The 21,779-nt window shown below is 46.7% G+C and overlaps 1 protein-coding gene across 1 annotated transcript; it reads left to right on the forward strand.

Annotated features, from left to right (window-relative positions):
• The first annotated feature begins 1,725 nt into the window (after window positions 1-1,725).
• On the forward strand, window positions 1,726-21,779 carry LANCL1 (LanC like glutathione S-transferase 1). Its single transcript, XM_036386653.2, has 9 exons — window positions 1,726-1,845; window positions 2,005-2,122; window positions 10,761-10,968; window positions 15,235-15,370; window positions 15,685-15,831; window positions 17,779-17,961; window positions 18,360-18,536; window positions 18,796-18,868; window positions 19,734-21,779. Exons 1-9 carry the CDS (start codon window positions 1,762-1,764, stop codon window positions 19,808-19,810), a joined length of 1,203 nt encoding a protein of 400 aa, XP_036242546.1. The 5' UTR covers window positions 1,726-1,761; the 3' UTR covers window positions 19,811-21,779.

Genomic DNA, 21,779 nt, shown 5'->3' on the forward strand with positions numbered 1-21,779 from the left:
AGAAGCTGAAATGCTGTGCTTTATGCTAGAAGTTAATACTGAACTGTGCCTGAGGGAAGGAGGGCAGTGAATACTGCTTTGACCTGCAGATGGAAGACCATAATATAGGGCTGTGGATTTGGCCTTAAGCAGAAGACTCCACATTATTTTTTGCTGATGCTAGAGCCGCCTCCCTGAATACTAAAACTGCAGTCCATCTCCCTGCCTTGAATGCAAGGCAATGTTTACGTGATTGAAATTCACTAAACAAGCAACAGCTGAGTGAAAAACGAACTGAAAGCAAACATAATTGCAATTCCCTCTTTTATGCTTGTTTCTTGCCATATCGTGAAATAATTTACTTTTTTTCTTTAAGGTCTAATTTTATTGATTGTAATAAAGAATGGACATATGGACAGAAAACTAGAATCCTTACATAATACAACTGTCACAGACATGAATGCAGCAGCCTAATAGATTCTCAGGATGTTTGCAGTCACCAGTGTGTAAACTCTTAGAGCAACAGCTTCCCCTAAACCCACCCAGATGGATTCAGCTCCTACAAGGGACAGTGTCAACTGCACTTAGACCTTGACAAGCCACTAAAAGCTTCAAGCTCAGCCACATCCCTTTGTGCTTCCCTAACAGAGACACACATGCAAACCTGCAGTGCTAGAAGTGCTGGGGACCCCCAAAGCTGCACCTGTCACACACTTCAGCAAACCACACCTCAAGCAGGGACGTCCCAGGTCCATGGGGTCAGAAGAAAGGGAGCTGGGCAGTGTTACACCAAGCAGCAAGGCCTGGATTGAGGAACACAGCACACAAGGACATGTGAGCCCAATGAATGCTACCTGGCAGCACAAAGGACATTGTTCATGGGTGGCTGCACAGGGGCACACTGCCCCATGACAACACCAAGGAGACCCCCAGCAGCATGGCAGCACAGTTATGCTGCACTTGGGAGGAAAAGCACTCCTCAGGTCTAAGGAGTGCTAAGGACTCATGGGGACCTAACCTCTTCATGAGGAAGATGTAGCTCAGCCAGCACAGGTGAGATGCAGCAGCTCAGCAAGGTACAGCAAAGAAGAGCCCCTGTCCCCCATGCAGGCTGGGTCCACCCCAAGTGAGGAAATCCTGCTCAGCTCATTTTCCTTGGGCTGACCCTCTGTCAGCACCAGCTTAGCCCCAAACCCATGTGGTGCCCATGCACTCCAGGCTGGTGTGAGGGGCCCCTCATCCCACAGGGCCTCCAAGCTCCACACAGCCAACTGAACCAAACCCCACAGGGTTTAAGTCCTGAATGGGACTTAAACACCACAGGGCCACCTGTAAGGGGCCCAAAATCTCACAGGGCTCCCAAAGCCAGACAGTGACAAATACCCTCAGCCCTACAATGTCCCAAGCCCCACAAGACCAGCTGCGAGCGACCTTACATTCCGAAGGGCTGCCTAAAGCACAGAGACCCAGCAGCAGAGGGACCCTAACCCCACAGGGCCAGCTGCACCCGGCCCCTCGATGATCAGCTGCATGAAACCCTGCATGATCAGCTGCAAGGGACCTCAGCTCCACAGGGCTCTCTAAAGCAGACACAACCTGGGGCAACAAGCTGTGACCCCATAGCATCGGCCGGACTGCACCCCCGGCCCCCTCAGCGCCGGCGGCAGCAGCCGCGGGCCCCGAGCCCGCCCCTGGCGCGGGAAGGAGCGAGCGGCGGCAGCGGCGCCTTCCGGGGCGGAGCCGGGGCGGGCCTGGCCGGGCCGAGCCGAGCCGAGCGGGACGATGATGGCGCAGCGGGCACTGCCGAACCCCTACGCGGACTATGACAAGTCCTTGGCCACCGGCTACTTCGACGCGGCCGGGCGGGTGAGCGGGGCTGGGGTGAGGAGGCTCTGCCGCGGGGATCTGCCCCCAGGCCGTGTAGAGCTGACACCTGTCTGGTTCCAAACGCGGTTCCCCGGGGCTGCCCGGTGTACCGATGCCCACCCGCGTTGCCTTCATGTTTGGTGGGTTTTGTCTCCACAGCTGACCCCCGAATTCACGCAGCGGCTGAATAACAAAATCAGGGAGCTGCTGCAGCAGATGGAGAAGGGCCTCAAGTCCGCCGACCCGCATGACTGCACCGCGTACACTGGCTGGACAGGTAGGGTCGGACCCATGGAGCAGGAGCTGCCTGGAGCTCACCTCTAGATCAGGTCCTGGCAGACCCTGGCGTTTGGCCATTGGAATGGTCACGGTAGATCCACGTCAAGAATGGCTCTTGTTCTGCATGTTTTAGTCCATTAGAACAAGGGGATGTCTTTCTTTGGACTCCCCATTTTTGAGGAAGGTTTTGTGCTGCAGAGGGAAGATCACATTGTCACAGGGCAGGACTGGGTCTAGTCTCGGTTAATAGCACTGGACTTACACCACGGAGAAAGCCAGCACTTGTTTGAGAGTAGGCATGGGAGCCTTCAAAGGGACATGCTCCAAATCTAGCCATGGTGGCGATGATGACCACAAAACCAGTGCTTCATCCACTGCTCCATGAAGTAGGCAGGTGTACACGCTAAGTCATTTACCTGCAAGGAGCCCTTGCATCTGGCAGCAGTGAGCTTAATGGCCTGAGATAATGTCTGTCTTTTTTGTTCGGGCTGTAATTTATCTGATGACCTTGTCTGATTGGAAGATTGCTCCATTCCTATTCCCCAGGTAGTGCCACTCCACTTAGTGAGCGCTAGCTTTGCTCCAGTTCCTGCCAGAAGGAGCAGAAATACTAATGTGAGTATAACAAGGTGTGGAAGCCTTCCTCATACTAACTTGTTTGCAAAGCTTCCAAGAGCTTGTCTTTCTCCTATTCTGCATTTTCAGCCTGGTTTTCTTCCTTGGAAGTGTGCCCTGCCTTTGCCTCCCTGTCTCTGCCCACTGGTGCCAGGGAGGACACACCTTTCTGTGTGCCCCAACATCAGCTGCTGCTGTGTGCTTTCACATCTTTCCTGCCTTCTGTGCTGTGCCAGGCCCTATTCAGAGACCCTAGGGTAGTTGAAATCAATCTCATGCTTGCTGCAAGATTTTTTTGGTGCTGCTGCTTTTCTTTTTGCAGTATACTGCAATCATAAATGGCAACTTTCTACAGTACAATCTGGGTGTGGCTGGCTTGTGTGTGGGTGCTGTGGAACTTAATGCCAACAGTTTGCTTATGAGAGTGGTGTTCAGTGTGTTGGTGCTAAACTAACGTTGCAGCTTGATGACAGCAGTGCTAGAAATGCCTGTTTCAAAATTTTAGTAAGGCAGACAGGCACTGAGAGCACTGAAGAGCAGTTCATAAGAAATGCTAGGATGCCAGTATTAAATTCCAGCGTGGGAGAACATTGATTTCATCAGCTGCTGTCTTGGCAGCACTCTGCTGCTGCTGCCAGTGAATTTATATATTTCTGCTGAGTGCCGGCTGATTTCACCTTGGCAGACATGTTCAGTTTTCCAGTTTGTGTGACCCTGCGCTGGGGTCCCCTCTGATGAGAAGCACTGCTATGGTAAGGGTGGTCTTCAGTGATGATTGCAGAGTCTGCCTCTGGCCAGAAAATTCAGGAGACAAAGCAGGAGGATAGTTGATGTTAGGAGTACTCATGTGAGGATTGCTCTTGGGGAGAAGGAAAACACTTTTCCCCAGAGGCCGTGTTCCTTTTCTGAAGGTGCTCCTAAGGTACTTTGTGTTGGAAAGAGACTGCAGTTATGAAGCAGTGGCTGAGAGCTCTGGTTCAGGATTTCAGCTTGCTTTCACTTGGAAGGGAGTTTCTCAAGAGGGATTCTTCTTTTTTCTTCCCAGAGATCATTCCTCAATGGGCATACAGCCTTCTTGCCTTGGCTAATAGAAAAAAATCCATGGGCAGATTTCCTGGAAGTCACAGCCAGCATGGTGAAGTTTGCAGATGTTACACTATAACTTTGTCACCCTATTCTTTTCCAAGTCTAGCTATATTAATTTATTCAGAGCTGGTTTCCAGAGACAAAATTAATTGGGCCAAGACAGCAGCTTTTTCCTGTAATTGCTTGTGTAGGAAAGGCTTGTTGAGTATCTCCTCATGTGAATCATTGCCCAGCAGTCTGAAATCAACGCTCACTCTCGTGGCCGCTAATAAGGGAGATTTGAAATATGGCTCTCTTGGCACAAACTCTGTGAAATGTAACGTGCTTGAGTGTACTACACTGCATTCAGTAATACACAGCATATGCTGGCATTTTACTTTGGGGCTCTTTTCTTTCCCACCACACTTGACAGAGCCCTGTTCCCCCAGTGTGCACTCGTGCCAGGGAAGCCACAGCTTCTTGGCACATGAAGTTGGAGCTGAGGGAAGGAAGGACTCAGGTTTTCAGCTCAGAGGCACTGAAAACACACTTTGGATCAAGATTATCCAGTGAATGGCTGAATGCCCTCAAAACATACTTGAATCAGCTTGTTACATTCTCATTCAGTTCCCCATGGAGATCAGGGCCCCATAGGCAGCCCCTGGTACATGCCTAGGTACAGACCAGCCTCAGCTGTTGTGTTCTACTTTGGCTTTTCATCAGCTTAGGGGAAGAGGTTTTTCCCTAATCTGTTTCACTGGTATCATGGTGTTGACTGAGGGAAGCTGAACTGCTCTAAGCTAATTCTGAATCAGAAATATTTCAAATCCTGGTAGAAGCACAGCAGCCTCATCCATTTCCAGACAGATTAGCCTGAGGACACTGAGGGATACCTGGATGCCTTTTGGTGTTTGTGATAATGCAAAAGGCCCTGCTCTTGCTCCAAAGACTGTCTTGACTGGGAGCATAACTGATGGAAAGGGAGTGGAAGGAGTTCACTCCTGTCACCAAGTGACTGCAGAAGCCAGGATGCTCCTGAGTCCAGTGCTTACTGGACTATTGCATCCTTCCAGGGTGATGAGGTATATAAGGGAGAGATTCACCTTCCTCCACACTGTGGTAGTTCATTTGGAATTAGTTTCCCATGCAAGCATCCCCTTCTCTGGCAGTGTCTTAGTCACAGAGGGCCTCTGAAACTTCCCAGTGAGTTCAGCTGGCCTGCCCCATCCACAGTTTTTGGCTGGCCCACTGGCAAGTAGGGACAAGGAGCAGGGCTCAGTTGTCTTTCGAAAGGAAAGCCATGTAAGAATGAAATTACAGCTGAACCAGTTCAGAAAAACTTCTGGAAAAACACTTTTCATTCACTTTAGTGCAATATGTTCATTTTAACCCAGAACCCAGAGAACTTATGTCCCTTTTAGTCCTGTTCAGAATAATGGAAATCCTCAGATAATCCCTACAGAACAAGAGAAAGTGAGGCTGCATTTGCTGAGAGATAATAGAGTGCCTTGGGTCACTCACATAAACCACATTCCTGCCAAATGCTTGGCAGGTAGTTTTTGTGAATTTTCTGTTCTTGGAGATAGTCAGTGTTTGACTGGACAAGGCCCAGAGCAATGGCATGCAAATTTGAGCTTGACCTTCCTTTCAGAGGGTTGGAGCACATCACCACTGATCCCTGCTAACCTAACCTGTTGTAGGATTTTGTGATGGGGTAAAAAGTTTACCAGAAGAAGCTCTGTTACCCAGGTTTTAAGGCAGGATAAATGCTTAGGTGTCTTGGATAATCAATCATGCAGTCAGAAGAGAAGCTGCAAACTGACTCCCCAGCCAGTTCTGAACATGGACTTCTAGAGATGTCTCACTGTTGCATGCAGTGTGGCTTTGGCATGCATTTAGGAGTGCAAGGTAGCATCCCATGTGTCTGCACCAGGAGAAATGCTAATTATCCTTTGAGCTGGGCAGTAAAGCTGGGCATCCCTGCTCTTTTGCCCCATGCCTGACTTAATAAAATTACATCAGTTGTCTCACTAGAAACCATCAGGCTTCATCACTGTGCAGAGAAAGGACTCTGCTTCTTCCTCTGTGTTTGACTTCCTGTTCTGAGGCTGCTGGCTGATTTACTGCCCTGGGTCAATGCAAGATCTCTGAGATCTTTAAAACTCAAGTTGGTCGGTTTGGAACAAAATATCCTCTTGTGGCAACCTCCTTTCCTTGGTAGAAGAAGCTCAGCTCAGCTCCTGCTGGGTAAGGAGGCATGTTCAGAACTGTCTAAGGGCATAACTTGCTTGCAAAGCAAACTGCTTGCAGGCCAACAAAAGAGCAAGTCTAAACTTGCAGAGAAGTTGAGGCACAGCTTCTCTTTGATCAACAGAATGATCATATGGATGAGATTCTCTTTCTGCCTACTGCAGAGCTTCAGCTCACATTTCTGCCTACTGCAGAGCTTCAGCTCACAAGCAAGACCTTCCCTGCTATTTCCAGCAGTGCCTGCTCTGTTGAAAGCAATGGTTGCTGAAGTCAGGGCATCAGCACAAACTGGCTGTAACTGGCACAATAGTCTGTAACTCCACTGCCTCACTCTAAAGAAATCTCTAATGCAAAACTCTCTACCTACCCTGCAGGAGGGTGAGAGGAGAGAGGTGCTGTTTACTGTCCTTCTGAAGGTGTTGACTAAGCAGGCTTTGTGAGGCACACAGGATTGACTTTGGCCTTCTGATTTCCTGCGGTGAGCAAGCATTGACACTCAGCTCCTGTGTACTGGCTTTCTGCATGCTGGAGTGGCTGTTTCAGTAAGCAGAGCCCTGTTGGTCCTTCAGCAGCACGTGTTCAGTGCAGCCCTGTACCATCAAGGACTCCCTGATGCATTCCCCATCTCGTTCAGATCTGCAGCAGGGGCTAGAAGCAAAAAAAAATGGACATCTGAGAAACTACAGAGAAAAAGGTCCAGTAGTAAAAAATCAACAGAACAAAGCCCAGACCTCTTTGGCAGTAGCAGGCCACAGGCAGCCACTGTATGGCATTCTGCTTGGAAACAGTCAGAGGTCACAAAATTAGATCACATTTCCAAGTGGAACACTGAACACCAGACCTCCAAGGCGCACAGAAATGGAGCAGATCCACAGCCTACCTAGCTCCATGTGTCTGGTGATGCTGTGTTTGTATACCGCTTAAAGCATGCCAAACAAACACCCAGTCAGTCACAAACCTACCCAGTCAGTTGGGGTGAGGAGGGCATTGGAGAGGGAGTGGGGCAGAGCTGTGGAAGAGCTTCTGCAGAGCAACGCTGCCTTAACTGAACCAAGTTCACTGCCTGGATACTCTTGTCTCTGACCTGCATTGCCTCTGAAGTGCTCTGCCTGCACCTTGGCACACAGGTTAATACCAGATATCCCCACCCAGGTGGCTTTGTTTTGTATCGCTCTACATACGCCTGTCAACATTGCCTCTTCATGCTTGTGCTTGTCCTCCTCTGCTGCCTTGTCCCCTCTGGGGCTCACAGGTGGCAACAGAGTGTCCAGAATGCTGAAGGCAGCACTGCTTGCACCCTTCTGATCAGTTTGGGAGGAAGGAGTTCCTTGAGGAATTGTGTTGATTTGGCATAGCCTGATTTTTGGTAGCAGGGGAGGGCCACAGGGGTACCTTCTGTGAGAAGCTGCTGGAAGCTTCTACCATGTTCTACAGAGCCAATCTCTGATGGCTCTGAAGAAGGACATGCTGAGGGTGGTAACATCTCTATGATGACACAGTTAAGAGGAAGATCAAAAGAGAGCAGTTTGTTCCCCAGGGGTGGGGAGGCCCCGTGGCCGCCGCCATGCTGGCACAGCCTGTGGCAATACACTGTGGCTGAAAGGGTAGGGCTGGGCTGGCAGCCTCTCCTTCCCTGCACCCCACATGTACGGAGACATGAGCCAACAGAGAGACTGCAGATCACACCTTATGTACCTGTGGGACCTGCACACCTTGAGTTTATTTTTAACACCTCTCCACATGAGGAGAGGCGTTAAACAGCACCAGCGGCTGCCGCTGCCCACACGATGGTGTCAGGACTGCCTGGCCAGCACAGAAACAGGATGGCAATTCCCTGGCATGGAACCTAGATGAGATCAACTTCTCAGTGCTACAGGATCCTGCAGGAGTCTTTGAATTGGTGGGAGTTGTTGACAGTGGTACTACAAGTAGCAGTTTGTCTTCTAGTCAGGAAGGAGGAGGAAGTGAGGACATGTGGGCAAAAACATGGCAGCACCAAGGTCAATGGAAATAAAGAGGGAGAAGGTGCTCCAAGGACCAGAGCTGAGATTCCTCTGCAGGCCGTGGTGAGACCATGGGGAAGCAGCTGTGCCCCTGTAATGGATGAGGCCCACAGGGGATGCATAGATCACTCACAGCCTGTGGGAGAAGTGCTCATGCTGGAGAGGGTGGATGCCAGAGCAAGCTGTGATGCAGTGGGAGACCCAAATAGAGCAAGAGGGCTCCTGCTTCCAGAGATAGAGAGACAGCCCTTGCTTCCAGACTAAAGCAGCCTGTCCTTAAAAGACTATACCCCGTGGACAAGTGACCCCTGCCACAACAGTTTTGGAGTGACTTTGCCCATGGGAGAGACCCCATGGCAGAGGAAAGACTCTTTTCCCTGAGCAAACAGAAGAAGATCTCAAGTGATGAACTGACCAAAACCCTCATGCCCTGTCTCCCTCTGCTGTCAGTGGGAAGGAGGGAGGGCCTGGGGGAGAAAAAAGTATTTTAAAGGCTTATTTTACTTCTCATTATCCTCCTCTAACTCTGTTAATAATAAATTTACTTTATACCTTTAAATTTGAACCTGTTTTTCCCTTAGAGTGTTTTTTTTCTCCCAATCCTTATGTCATCCCATGAGCCCTTTGTTAATTTTTTTCTCCTCTTCTCTGCCCAACTGTAACAGAACAGGGTGAGCAAACAGCTTTCATGGGTACCTGGATTATTGCCAGTATCAAATGACAGCAGGAATAAATTGAGAAAACTGGCTTTAGATGCAGTTTATAAGACCTTTCAGTTTTAAATAAAAAGGAAAAGTGAATGTTTTGGGAAAGCAGCTTCATCCTTTAGTACAGGTCATTGGTTTTTTGGAGTCTTTCCAAAGATGCTTGGGCCTGAGAGGATAAGGGCTGAGAAATGTTATAAAAGAGGAGAGGCAAAGAAATCAGAGGAAAACAATGCTGAGATTTACTTTCTAAGAATTCAGTCCTTGCAGTGGTCTTGGCAGGATACTTATGTGCATAATTAGGGTGGTATAATGGCAGTGGGAATAGAAACTACTTACAAAGCTAAAAGTTCTGTATTAAAGCAGATAAGTCAAGAGTGCAAGTTGTGCTCAGACAGCTATCAGGCTAATAAGAGTCTAGAAGATGTGCTGGGTACTAAATAAATCAAGGAGAGTCACTTGACATTTTGTAGCTGGAAAAGAAGGGTTTCCCTTTAAAGAAGGGCTTCATATCCACATCCTTACAGACTTGAGTGATGCCACTGTACAGCTGAGCTCTCTCTAGAATTGCTGGCACTGAATTGCTTAGAGAGAGAACAAGGTTATTAGCTTCAGCAGGAAATGGAAATTTTATACATAATGTACATGTGGAATTGAATTGTCTGTAGCATGAAGCTTTGGAGAGTACCCATGCAAAATGAGAAAATTATCCAAGTTTGAAATTGTCCTCAGTACCTTGGACTGTAATTCTGCAGCACGCTTGCCCCCTTGACCTTAACACATCAAAATCTGCAGAGATTGGCTCTATTAATTTAGGCTTAATGCAGGACCTGAGTCTTCTTAGAAATGGTTATTGTGAAGGGGAGAAATAAGCTCTTCTCAAAGTGATGTAGGCCAGTAGCTTTCTTAAGTGCAGGTTTGAGGATGGCTCCCAGATCAGAAGTAGGGTTCAAGTGTGACAGACCTGTCAGGCACAGACTTACTGAGAGCTCCTCATTCACCAAATGAAAGCTTCAAGAGCTGGCTGAAGACAAGGCACACAGAGGCAAAGGGCAGCAATTGATGACACTGCTCAGTAGCAGAACCGTTTCTGTAGCTGGCCAGTCCATTGGAAACCTCTAGTGAGGACCATGCAGCCTTTTCCAGTATTCCAGGCAGCTGTTTGTGTTTCAGACAAGGGCTGATCTCATGAGTGATTGCTGCAGAGGAGAATTGGGCAGTCCCTTTTTTCTAGGATGCACCAGTCCTTGCTTTAGGGCTTGGGACGTGCTCAACAGAAGGAGATGATGTCCAGGGAACTGCAACAACCTTGCTGGTGCTTCCCAGTGGAAAGGAATTTAAAAAGAATAATAGAAGGAAATTTTAAAAAAGAGTCAAGTAGGATGTCTGGATGTCCTAAGGATGCTGTTTCTCAGTGCTGATGGTGTGTCACTTTTTTAAAATCCAGTCCAAGCTAAGTGACCCAACCCTTTACCCCCTAAGCATGGGGAAGAGATGGAGAGGTGACAACTCAGTTCTGCTCTCTCACAAATACTATCTTCCCAAAGATGATTTTTTTTTCCCCTTTCACTGTTGAGCAAAAGTCACAGGTACAGTGTATGGATTTAGGTGGGTTTGTCTAAGTTTCATCTTTTGCTCCTTGCTGTGAAAATTCTATGTAGTTGGATATAAAGGAATTGTATATGAAATTGTATGTATATTGTATATTAAAATATGCAATATTACATATATATGTAATTGTATATGAAAATTGTATGTAATTGTATATAAAATTTTATGCAATTCTGTTCTCCAGGCCTTCCTGGGTCAGACCCTGCTGTTGTCTTGACCTGCCATCCACTCACAAGCAGCAGCAAGTTACAAGGAAAGGAAGCTGAGTCCCTGAGAAGCCTGTCTGTCAGGCTTATACCCTAGATGAGGGCCAGGCCGGACTTTTAGCTTCACTGAAGTAACAGAGCAAACATTTCTAGTGGATGCAACCTTTCTGTTCCTTCTGCAGGCATTGCTTTGCTGTATTTGCACCTGTTTGATGTGTATGGAGACCCAGCCTACCTTCAGGTGGCCCATGAGTACGTGAAGAAGAGCCTGAGGTGCCTGACCAGGAGATCCATCACATTCCTGTGTGGTGATGCTGGGCCCCTGGCAGTGGCTGCTGTTGTCTACCACAAGCTGCAGAACCAGAAGCAGGCAGAAGACTGCATCATCCGGTAAAAGCCTTGCTTATGTCTCTGTCCTGTCCTCCCTCTTGCTCACAGAGCTGCTCTGGGCTTGGATGAGGCACTCTCTGACAAATGTGATGACATTTTGTTGCAGTCTTGTGTGAGAAATAGTCCAGTAAGTTAGCAAGGCAGCACAAACTTTTCCTGCCCTGGTGAATGAGGTGGTTTAAGGACAAAGATGTTTGCATGGCAGCCTGCAAGCCTCTATTGTTCAGCTGCTACTGCCATCTTAAAAATAATTCTGATAAACACAGGAAGAAAAAAGTGCCAAAATTAAAAACAAAAAAAAACCCCAGAAGGTGGGGTTTGGTGGTTTTTGAGAACATTTTAATTTAGCTTTGCAGTCATTTTGATGAAAAGGAAAAATGTGGTAAGATTATTAGATTTAATTTTGGTACTTGCTTCCACTTGCTGTTTATTAGTTGTCTTTGACTTAAACCTAAGATTGACAGCATCCCTTTCAACTGCAGAATGCAGCTGGTTATGATTCATTTATTTCTATTTCCTGTCTTTCCTCGACTGTTTTCAGATGCATTTTTGTTGGGTACTTAAGACAAGAAAAGGACAAACAAGCTGTCATAGATCAGCATGTGGCAGAAGAAGGAAAATAGTTAAGGAGATGTATTTGCAAGCATTTCTTAGTTAAGGGAGATGGGTTTTAAGAAGGAGAGAAACAGCCCTGTAGAGAGTTTCCACTTCTACCTGATCAGCACAAAGATAGACAAAACCCCTGATGCTTCAGAGCACTGACTGCCCTTAAACAGCCATGAGAAAGTGATGCATAATAGCAATTAAAAAAGCCACAGGTGGGAATCAGAGGTGTCTGTATGGTTTGGACACCAAGTTCCACTCCCTTAACTAAGAATAGCTTCTGGTTTATGCGGATACAATCACATATGTAGATACAACGTCCTCTGTCTGAGGATAGAACTCTTTCTTTGTTCTGGTAATAATCTGTGGGTTAGATTTTACTTTGACAGAGTGGTAAGTCTCACTGAGATGAACATATTTGTTAACAAAAAGGGAATTAATCTATCAAACAGTACTGGTCAGTTGTGGTCAGTGCATAAGTCCCAGGTTGTAAAAACAGTCCCTAATTCATGTTTTCTTGCTGAGGTCTCCCCTCCCCATATCCCTCTTGTTTTGCTTGTGGTTTGGTGGCAGAATGGAATCTCGTGATTGATTTTGCACTGCCATCTAATGGTATAATAAAGTCAGAACACTGGAAATTGGTTTCTTCATACACCTGCAAGAGGAAAACAGAAAAATGTGGCTTTCTCAAATGTACACTTCTACTGTCCTTACTCTGCCACCAATTCCCAGAGCAGTTAGCCTGACCATGCTCCTTTAAAATAGAGTATTTCTTTGAGAAGTAGCTCCCTGAATCAAAACTCTTAAATGGTTTTTGAGTATGCTGTTTAGTTACAGAGCAATTGCTAAGCTGTGCAGTGCAAGTGCACAGAAAGAGCACTTTCATCAGAGCTCTTGGAGAAGAAGGCCTTCTCTGCATTTTGTCCTCTATCCTTTAAAGCACCTCATCTTTACAGAGCCAGTGGAGAGAATCCATCAGCCAGGTTTTACCTACAGTGGAACAGAGAGAAGCTTGCTTTTTCCTAAATGAGTTCATGACCAAAAAATATGCTTTTATGCTCTAGAGACACTAATGTTTCAGGGCAGCCTATTTTCCAAGAGCCTGTGAAAATCTGAGCCATGTTCTAGGAGCCTTCTTTTTCCTGGCACTTCCCACCAATTCAGAAGGTCAAAGCTTTGCTTTCAGAGCCAATGGTGTACAAAAATCCCATTTTGCTGTACAGCTGCCTTGATTTCCCTCTGTGCAGAAACTGCTGATTGTTGACAGTTGAGGTGATAGGCTGATGTGAATAGGAGTGGCTCTTTCTTTCAGAGACCACAACTTACCCCACACACCTGAGAAATGTATTCTGCATGCAGTCAGTCCAGCAGCATCCCAGGCATCTCTTTCTGAATGCATGACCACGTTTCAAAACAGCAGAAACTCCTGGCAGGCTTCCTCTCCTGATGATCCTGCTGGAAAAGCAGTTAGAGGTAAAGCAGTAATGCACAAAGAACAAGAAAAGTGGTCCAGTTGCTCCAGATTTCCCCATAAAAAGAAGATATCACATCCAGAACTGAGAAAATCCCTAACATTGGTATTAAAATTACACATCCATCCATTCCTTCTTTGTCACCTGACATTTCCTGACATCTCAGAGCTGAACAACATCACCAGTCAGCTTCCCTTCTGGCCAGCCTGCTGCTAGGCAGAGTCTGTTTGTCCAGATAGCTCCTTGGAAACCCTCTTCATCTGCCTTGTTTAGACTCTGCAACAGGTGCCACAAGGCCTTTCCTTTCAGCTCCTGCAGCTGAGAGAAGAACCCATGCCTTGAGTGTAAAGTCTGTCTCTTGGGTTTAAAGAAACTTCCTCCATGGAGCAGTCCACATGTCAAGTGGTACAAGAGCCCATCCACCTTGAGACACTGCTCCCTCCTTTCTCCTTCAAAATCCCTGCTCACTTTGAGTCCAGTGCCAAGGGGATAAAAGTCTCCTGCCATGAGGAGTAACAGCCCAGCATCCTCTCTACTTGAGGCATTTGGTTCCTTCTTTGCAACTCAGTGTTGCAAAGTCCCTGGAGCCCAGGGAGCCAAGGCTGTCAAGGCACCTTTTCTGTTCTTCTGTGGCAGGGAACATCAGCACACACAAAGCTTTTCCTGGCTGGTTTCACAGCTGGAAACAGTCAGGGAATAGCCTTAAAGCCACTTACGCTGATATTTTAAAAGTGATGGCACTTTTCAGATTGCTGTCTTACAGGTGAACAGAAAGATAAAGCCAAATCCAAACACACTGCTACCTGCTGCCCTGACAGGAAAGGACATCCAGTCTTTCTGGAAGTGTGATGAGAGACAAAACAAAGGAAAAATTGCATCAAGGGTGAATTGGGCTACAAAGCACCAGTGTGAAGTGCTGTCAATCTCTGTTAGCACCACAGGAACATCACCAGCTTTGCAATATCATAATACAAAAGTGGCAAAGAAAATACTTGACTGCAGCAGACCTCACTCTGCACTTGTGGGCTAAAGCCTGGTGCCAGGCAAGCTGTCCTCAGCCAGCCCCAGCACTTCCACTTTGCTAAGCTGTCCTCACTGCTGCTCAGTTCTCCCTAGAGGATATTTCTTCCATGTGCCACAGCAGCTTGATGTTAAACAACATGTGTAGCTCCACGTCCTAAATTTTTAGCTCATGGAGACACCTCTTTCTCACCTGACAGCATAGCCCAGGCTATTTGTAGGCATGGAGAGCAAGGGGCTTCTCTATCAGGACTTGAGAGCATTAGGGGTGAGATTTTTCCACATACCATTAGCACTAGTTTGACTTTCAAATATTCCTTAGGCAGCCAAATTAAAAGGATAGCCCTATAATTTGAAAGTGGTGATTTTTGGCAGTCTCCCCCTTGCCAATAACATCACAAGGAGATAATGGTGGGCAGTCTTTCCTGAGCAGTCAGCAGCTTTATGCTGACCATTTCTTTCAGCCCAGGTTTCCCCCTCCTGTAGCTTTCCAAGCTGGTGCTCTAAAACCCAAGCACATAGTATGAGTGAAGAGCAGAGCAGACTGAAGCAATCAGCCAAACAAAAGGCAGAAGGGGAGAGGTGATTCCACACCTCGTGCAGTGGAAGGCTGAGAGCCAGAGCCCGGCCTGACAGCTCCTAGGGCACAGCAGTGTGGGATTCACATTCTCTGAACCTGAGAGGAGCAGTGAGAGAAACAGAGAAAAGAATGATCAAAACAATTCTTACCTCATTTGCAGTGCCTGTGTTGTGCCAAAGCAGAATGCAATATGGAGATTGTTTACCCAGAGGGATGGTGATTTGTTTCCTTGGCCTATCAGGGACAAGCGTGTGTCCAGACTGTCGGTCAGCAGGCAGTCACAAGATTCTGGGCAGTTGAGTTGAGTTGGGTGCTTGTGCAGATTCAGTTTAGATGTAATGTATATTATAGTGTAACATAGTGCAGAATAAGATAGTATAATAAAGTAATTAATTAGCCTTCTGCCAAGATGGAGTCCTCCTTGTCTTTCTCCCTGCCACGAGGGTCGCTTTGATTTCCGATAAGGCACCATGAAGGAACAAACCATGGGTTTGAGTTTTGAGTTCCAGCCTTAGTGCTTGTCTATGGCTTTGAGTGTAATGTTTGAGTGCATTTTCCTCTCATCTCCCCTATGGGGATGTTCCATTGCAGTTTGCTGCACCTGCACAAGGCTGACCCCCGAGTGCCAGATGAGCTCCTCTACGGGCGCATGGGCTATCTCTCTGCACTGATATTTGTGAACAAGCACTTCGGAGAGGAAAAGATCCCTCAGAGTCACATTCAGCAGGTACTGTGCCTTTTGCTGATTTCTTGTCTGTCTCTTCCCATGCAACTCATCTTGGGGCAGGTAAAAATCAATGCTAGATGTAAAGAACTCTGGCAATAAGGGAGAAACCACATCATGGTATACCTGCTTTTCTTCCAAAGGGACAAAGCACTGCTGTCCATGTAAATCCATAGGCAGTACTGGACTGGCATACATTTCATTCCACCCTCTGCTTGGGCAGAAAAACAAATCTTGTTCTGTGTCACAATACTCACTGTGCTGTGTCCAGGGCAGCAACATTTCCCTCACCCACATTTGTTCTCATCCCTTCACAGGTTTGTGAAGCAGTTGTAGCCTCAGGAGAGAACTTAGCCAAAAAGAGGAACTTCACAGCAAAGAGCCCACTGATGTTTGAGTGGTACCAGGAGTACTATGTAGGAGCAGCCCATGGTTTGGCTGGGATCTACTACTATCTCATGCAGGTAAGAAACATGAGGGGATGGGCCCTTAGCACTGTTTCACATTTCTTTGAACAAGGAACAGCATTTGAATTGGCTCTTGGTAATGTCAAACTGGGAAAGATACCTTGTCTGATGGACCTAGCCATGTGATTATCATGCTAGGTTCCAATTGTAAAGGTTTTCTTCAAATCTAAGATTGAATCTCTGACCTTGGAGATCTGTGGAGAAACGTGACCTGCATTAACCAGCAGTGTCACATAATGGAGGCCTGTAGCTCAGCTGGGTCTGAGTTTCTCCCTTATGTTAATGTAAATTGCTTCTAAATTATTCACATTTGTTGGTATCTGTTGGCTCCCTGCATTTTCTGAGGTGGTTACTTGGAGCAGTGTCAGATCATTAGAGTGAGAATCTCTGAGAGAAAAGCATGGTGAAAAAAATTGTGCTCATAGTAGGAAAGTGGGAAATGCCTTTGTATCCAAAGCAGAACCTGCTTCTAAGTTTGAAAGAGGTGGGACTTTGATAAAGGAACTGAGTTCTGCAGTGCCTGAAGCAGGCAGAGCGAGACAAGAAGCTGGGAGATGCAGTACCCCTTTGCTTTGATGCTTTCTCACTATTTTGCACAACTCACTGAGTTCTGTCAATATTCCCTGTACTGGCTCTGAAAAAAATGAGGGTGATAATTCCCCTGTGTGGGTCCCTTTGTGCATATATTTACAGTGCTCAAGCACTCAGAAAAATAACAGCAAAAAATAACGTTGAATTCTTAAAGCATTAAGAGCACCCATGAGCAACACAAATTATTTTGGTGTAGAAATAGTCTGTAATATTTTATTAGATATAACTCTGAGAGCAGGTGGAAAAGGAAGCCACCAGCTTTCAAGGATTTGAGCTTTCCTTCAGTCAAAGTTAAAGTCCATATACAGGATCAGTAGAAGTCCTGTGAATATAACTTTTCTGTTGCTCAGGGAGGAAGAGGTGGTTGGTGGTTTTTAAGAAGATTAGATTTAGAAGATTTGGCAGGAGGGGGATGCAAGGTGGTTATTGCCCAGAAGCACAGAATAGCAAGCTAAGAGCAGGGGAGACAGCAATGTGCTGTCAGCCTCAATTTGTACCAAGTCCCTGAGCTTGTTCCCAAGTGGCTGTTTAAATTTTAGTTTCCCATAAAATACTGCATAGGCTTTATGCTTCTCTGCTATATGAAGTAAAAGGAGCCTGGATCAGCCAAGCATGATGCACAAAAAGCCTCGGAAGAAGCAAGAATGTGAAATATGGAGAGGAAAACATCTTTCATCTCTAATGGTTTTACAGCACAAGTATTGATTTTTCATTTTCCAGTTACCAGCCTGAGAACAGTGTGATCCTTAGATGAGAGTGTTCATTGCAGTCTGCCATGGGAAATTAGAGCTGCACAGATTTCATGTGGGGCAGTGTCTTTGGGACACTGAAGCCACTCCCTTGCATTCATCTGAGGTCAGCAGTGAAGTCAGCCTCTTGAAATCACCCAGCAGCATCTGTGAAGATTCAGAATTGCAGCCTGCCAGCTGGGCTGGCCCAGCAGCTAAGGGCTGAGATGCTCTAGGTGCAAGGAATCATCCTTAATACTGATTTTAGACTGTTAGTGCTTTACTTTAGCTCTGGGTACCTGAAGCTATTTCTGCTCATCTTTAGGAAAAGCAGCAGCAAGCTCTCTTGCTTAGAGGACCAGGTGACATGCTAGGAACAGTCTTTGTTTCTGGGATGCAAGGGTAGGACTAGAAATAAGTTCTTGCCAAAAGGCAGAACAACCAGTGACTGAGTAGGTAATTGTGAAGTATGAAAGGCCAAACCAAAGAAATTACTTAATTTACAAGGAGCAAGAGGGAATGTAGCCATAGTTGACTTTGTTTCCACCTTTTGGGCAGACCTTGGGTCTCTTGGGGACAGACAGAATTGTAATTCTCCCTGATTTAAATGTTTTCTGTCTCTTAGCCTGGCTTTGGAGTGAGCCAAGTAAAGCTGCACAACACAGTCAAGCCCAGTGTGGACTATGTCTGCCAGCTCAAGTTCCCATCTGGCAATTACCCTCCCTGCATCGGTGACACCAGAGACCTCCTCGTGCACTGGTGCCATGGAGCACCAGGTGTAATCTACATGCTTCTCCAGGCATACAAGGTACCAGACACCTTGCAAAGACCCTTCAGAGACCCCTACATGTGAAACTTCCTCTGGAGAAGATGCTGGGACACCCCCTTTGCTTGGAAGTAGGATGGCTTGTTACAGTGAAATCACCCCACACTAACCTCTGATATAGAAATTAATCTTTTAAGAAAACATTTCTGAAAATACCCATCAGTTGTGTGTGCTGCCCTGCTGCAGGTGATGGATGGTGACAACTAGTTGTGTGTGAAGTAATGGTCTTACATCCCCACTCATGATATCAAAAATACCCTCCTTAAAAAGTAAACAGCAGAGTCACTTCAGCAGGACACCCAAGCCTCTGCATCCCACAGGGATGCTCTTTGTTTGGAGGACATTGCCTCAGCAAGGACAACAGTTTCTTGTCTCCACAGGTCTTTGGGGAGCAGCAGTACCTGAATGATGCCCTGCAGTGTGCAGAAGTGATCTGGCAGTATGGGTTACTGAAGAAAGGCTACGGGCTGTGCCATGGCACAGCTGGCAATGCTTATGCCTTCCTGGCACTGTACAACCTCACTCAGAACATGAAATACCTCTACAGGGCCTGCAAGGTAAGAGTGTGTGTGCCTTCTACATCACTACCTTTGCCTTTGCAACCCAATTTCTAGTGGGGCAGACATGCAGCTAGATCTGACCAGCTGCACCAGAGTAATCCTTCAACAGTGCAGTCACTGTCTTACAGCCTATACAGAAGGGATTTCCCTCAGAAGCCTTGCTCTGCAAGGGGTAGTGTGGGGACAAGGGATAGAATTTTCTTCTCAAGACTTGCCTTTAATGAAATTTGGACACTTTTTGTACCTCTTTTCTCAGTTTGCAGAGTGGTGTTTAAGCTATGGGCAGCATGGGTGCCGGACTCCAGACACACCATTCTCTCTCTTTGAAGGTAATCTCAGTCTATATCCTTGTGTTTTGCTCCTGGATCTAAGCTGTTCTAGCACCAAGGAAAACAGAATACAAGCTCCACTGGAGTCTTTGCAAAACTCAGTGTAGAGGATGGAAAGAAAATTGTGCCCACTGGGTTTTTCTACCCTTGCCCAGAAGCAGTCTCCCTGTAGCACAGGATAATGTCTTAGGTGGAGCATCTTGTCTGTCCTCTCAGGTCTCCCACACAGATTTACACACAGATCTCAAGGAGAGTTCTTTCATGGTTCCTTTTGGGTATTTGTAGCCAGGCTTCTCTCTTTTCTGTACATTTTTAAGGATTGAAATCCTTCATGAGTTCGATTCTAAAGGTGAGGAACAAATGGAGCTGCTGTTATGGGCCTTGGTGGCTCCTATGGCACTTTGTGCCTCCTGCTAACAGCTCCCCCCAAAAGTGCCATCAGCAGGTATTTGCTGAAGGAACCAGCCCCCCAGCTTGCCCTGATCTCCCCAGGCTGCTGCAGGCCAAGGGACAGGAAAAGTTCTATCAGTCAGGACCTTGGGCAGCAGTGTCTCAAGGACTTTGTCAAGAGTTTGACAAAGCTGCCCAGTGTTGAACTTGTGAATGGGTAAAGCAGAAGAGAGGGAGCTGGAGTGGAGAAAAGACCCATGGCATTTTGCCAGGTGTTTTTCAACATTTGATTAATTTCAAAATGCTTTTCCACACTGAGGTACCAAAGTTGCTTGGGAAACCTGGGCTCAGACCTTGAAAAGTATTTAGGACCTTTTCTCCTGTCTTCATAACTCATTCCCTCCCTGGATAACTGAGAAAAATGGTGCCTAAAGGGAATTTCTCTGAAGCACAATGTGTTTTTTTTCATCCTCAGGAATGGCTGGAACAATTTACTTTCTTGCTGACCTGCTGGTGCCTACCAAGGCCAAGTTCCCTGCATTTGAACTCTGAATCTGAATCCTGCTTGGCAGTTTGCTGCCCTTTGTCCTTCTGCACTTGGAAATGCAGTTCAAGGCTGCTTTTTCCCTTTTTCCAGACTCACTGTTGTTCGCCTAAGTGAACGTAAATCCATCCTCCTGGGGGCATGCTGAGTTCTCTGACATTTCTAGTTATCTCATTACATTGTTTAGTTTAAAAGACAGAATGCAGATTTTGCTGGTGTCCCTTAAAAACTCAGGGCTGCAGGTGGGAGCAGGGAGAACTGTAGAGTATTTTGTTGGCTACAGAGTTTTGCTATTTCCTGTATCCCATTTCCTGGGAAGAAGTTTTCTATTGAATGTAACCTGGGCTATTTATTTTCTTTTTGTGCTAACAAATAGTTGCAGGAATTTAGCTGCCTTTGGAGAACAACAGATGGAAAACTGAGACTATTGCCCTGGAAGTTGTTTTCAAGTGTTTTCTTTCTGAGCACCCAGAGAGCAGATGGTTCAGTATCTGGGCTGTGCCACGTGAAGTGAATGTGATCGACTGTGGAGTCTTATGTATATTTTTAATATCATATTGCAACTGGCAGAGCTGGGACTGACATGCCAAAGGCTTGTCCTGAGTTTGCACCTATCTGCTTTAAAGGCAAAGGCTATGTATAGCTCTTCTGTGCATTTGTTCCATTGACAGACAAGTAATCCACTGCCATCTTACATTAAACCTTGCTATTCCATTGGTCATCCAATGGCAAACTCCAGTCCAAAAGTGAGCTAAGCATGCTTGCTTTTGTGGTCTCTTCTTGTTAGCTTTGAGTGTTTATTTTGCAGTCTTTATTTAAATGTGTGTATTAGGTGGTGCCAGGGGCCCACCAGCAGGAACAAGGGAAAAGAAATGTAAGCTACTGAGATCTGACAGTGTTTAAGCTATTGGCTGTATGGATGTTATTTACATGTTTTCTTTTATAAGCTTTCCCAAACCTGGATAATTTGAGTCACTTGTTTGCCTTGCTACTGCTTGTTGTAGTTTGATTTGCAACCACTCATCTACCCAGCTGGAAAATCTGCACTAGCTTAACTGGCTTTGATGTGTCAGGCAGATCAGGTACTTGCAGGGAGTAGATGTGCTTTTCCATCCTTAGCTGATGCTGCACCAGTTCACAGAAATTTGGGGCCTGGCTCTGTAAACCACTTTCTTAGCACTGAGCATGAGCTAAACACTGAGCTCAGGGAAGTTTACAGATGCAGCCACACAGCTTTGTGCTGTTTGAGAGCAGCTCCTCAGCCTGCCCAATGTGGCTGTGGGTTTTCATCTTTCAGGGGCTGAGCTGCTGAGGGCCTCAAGTCCCAGAAGGGCAGGGGAGAAATAGCAGGGCAGCACAGCCACTCTCCTGGGCGAGCAGTGGCAAATCAGGGCCACCAAAGCTGGCAGGGTTACACTCACACGTGCCTGAATGCAGGGCAGCTTAGCCCCAGTGGCACAGGGAGCTCCACAAGAACCTCCTGGGTAGGCAAGGAGCAGAAACCAGCCCTGGAATGCTGATTTGTTTCCTCAAAGCCCACACTCCTGCTGCCCTCATAGGTTTCTGAAAGTCCATCAGAAGACAGCCTGAACTGCAGAAAAGCTCATCTCCTTGAGGGTGGGCATCCCTGTCAGAAGGCTCAGGCTCATGTGGACACAGCAGCAAGCATCCCCTGTCATTCATAGGACCTGAGCAGCACAGGGAGGTGACTGGGAAGCAGAGAGGAGTTGCCTAATCAAACAGCACTTGAAGTTACCTCCCAGCTTGGCTGGTGTGCTGGCAGTACAGGGACACTGCTCTGAGCCTGGGTTTCTCCTGGGCACCACTTCTGTAAAAGGAGATGGTTTGTGCAGCCTGGGTCATAGTGGCATGAGAGCATAATGTCCCAAGGTTTGTGCACTGATCAGGGGAGCATCAGGGCCATGTGTACAACTGTTGAGTGGAGCACTTGTCTAATAAAAATGCTGAAACAACCAA

The sequence above is a fragment of the Molothrus ater genome, chromosome 7 (assembly GCF_012460135.2).
Source record: "Molothrus ater isolate BHLD 08-10-18 breed brown headed cowbird chromosome 7, BPBGC_Mater_1.1, whole genome shotgun sequence".
In the NCBI taxonomy this organism is placed as follows: Eukaryota; Metazoa; Chordata; class Aves; order Passeriformes; family Icteridae; genus Molothrus; species Molothrus ater.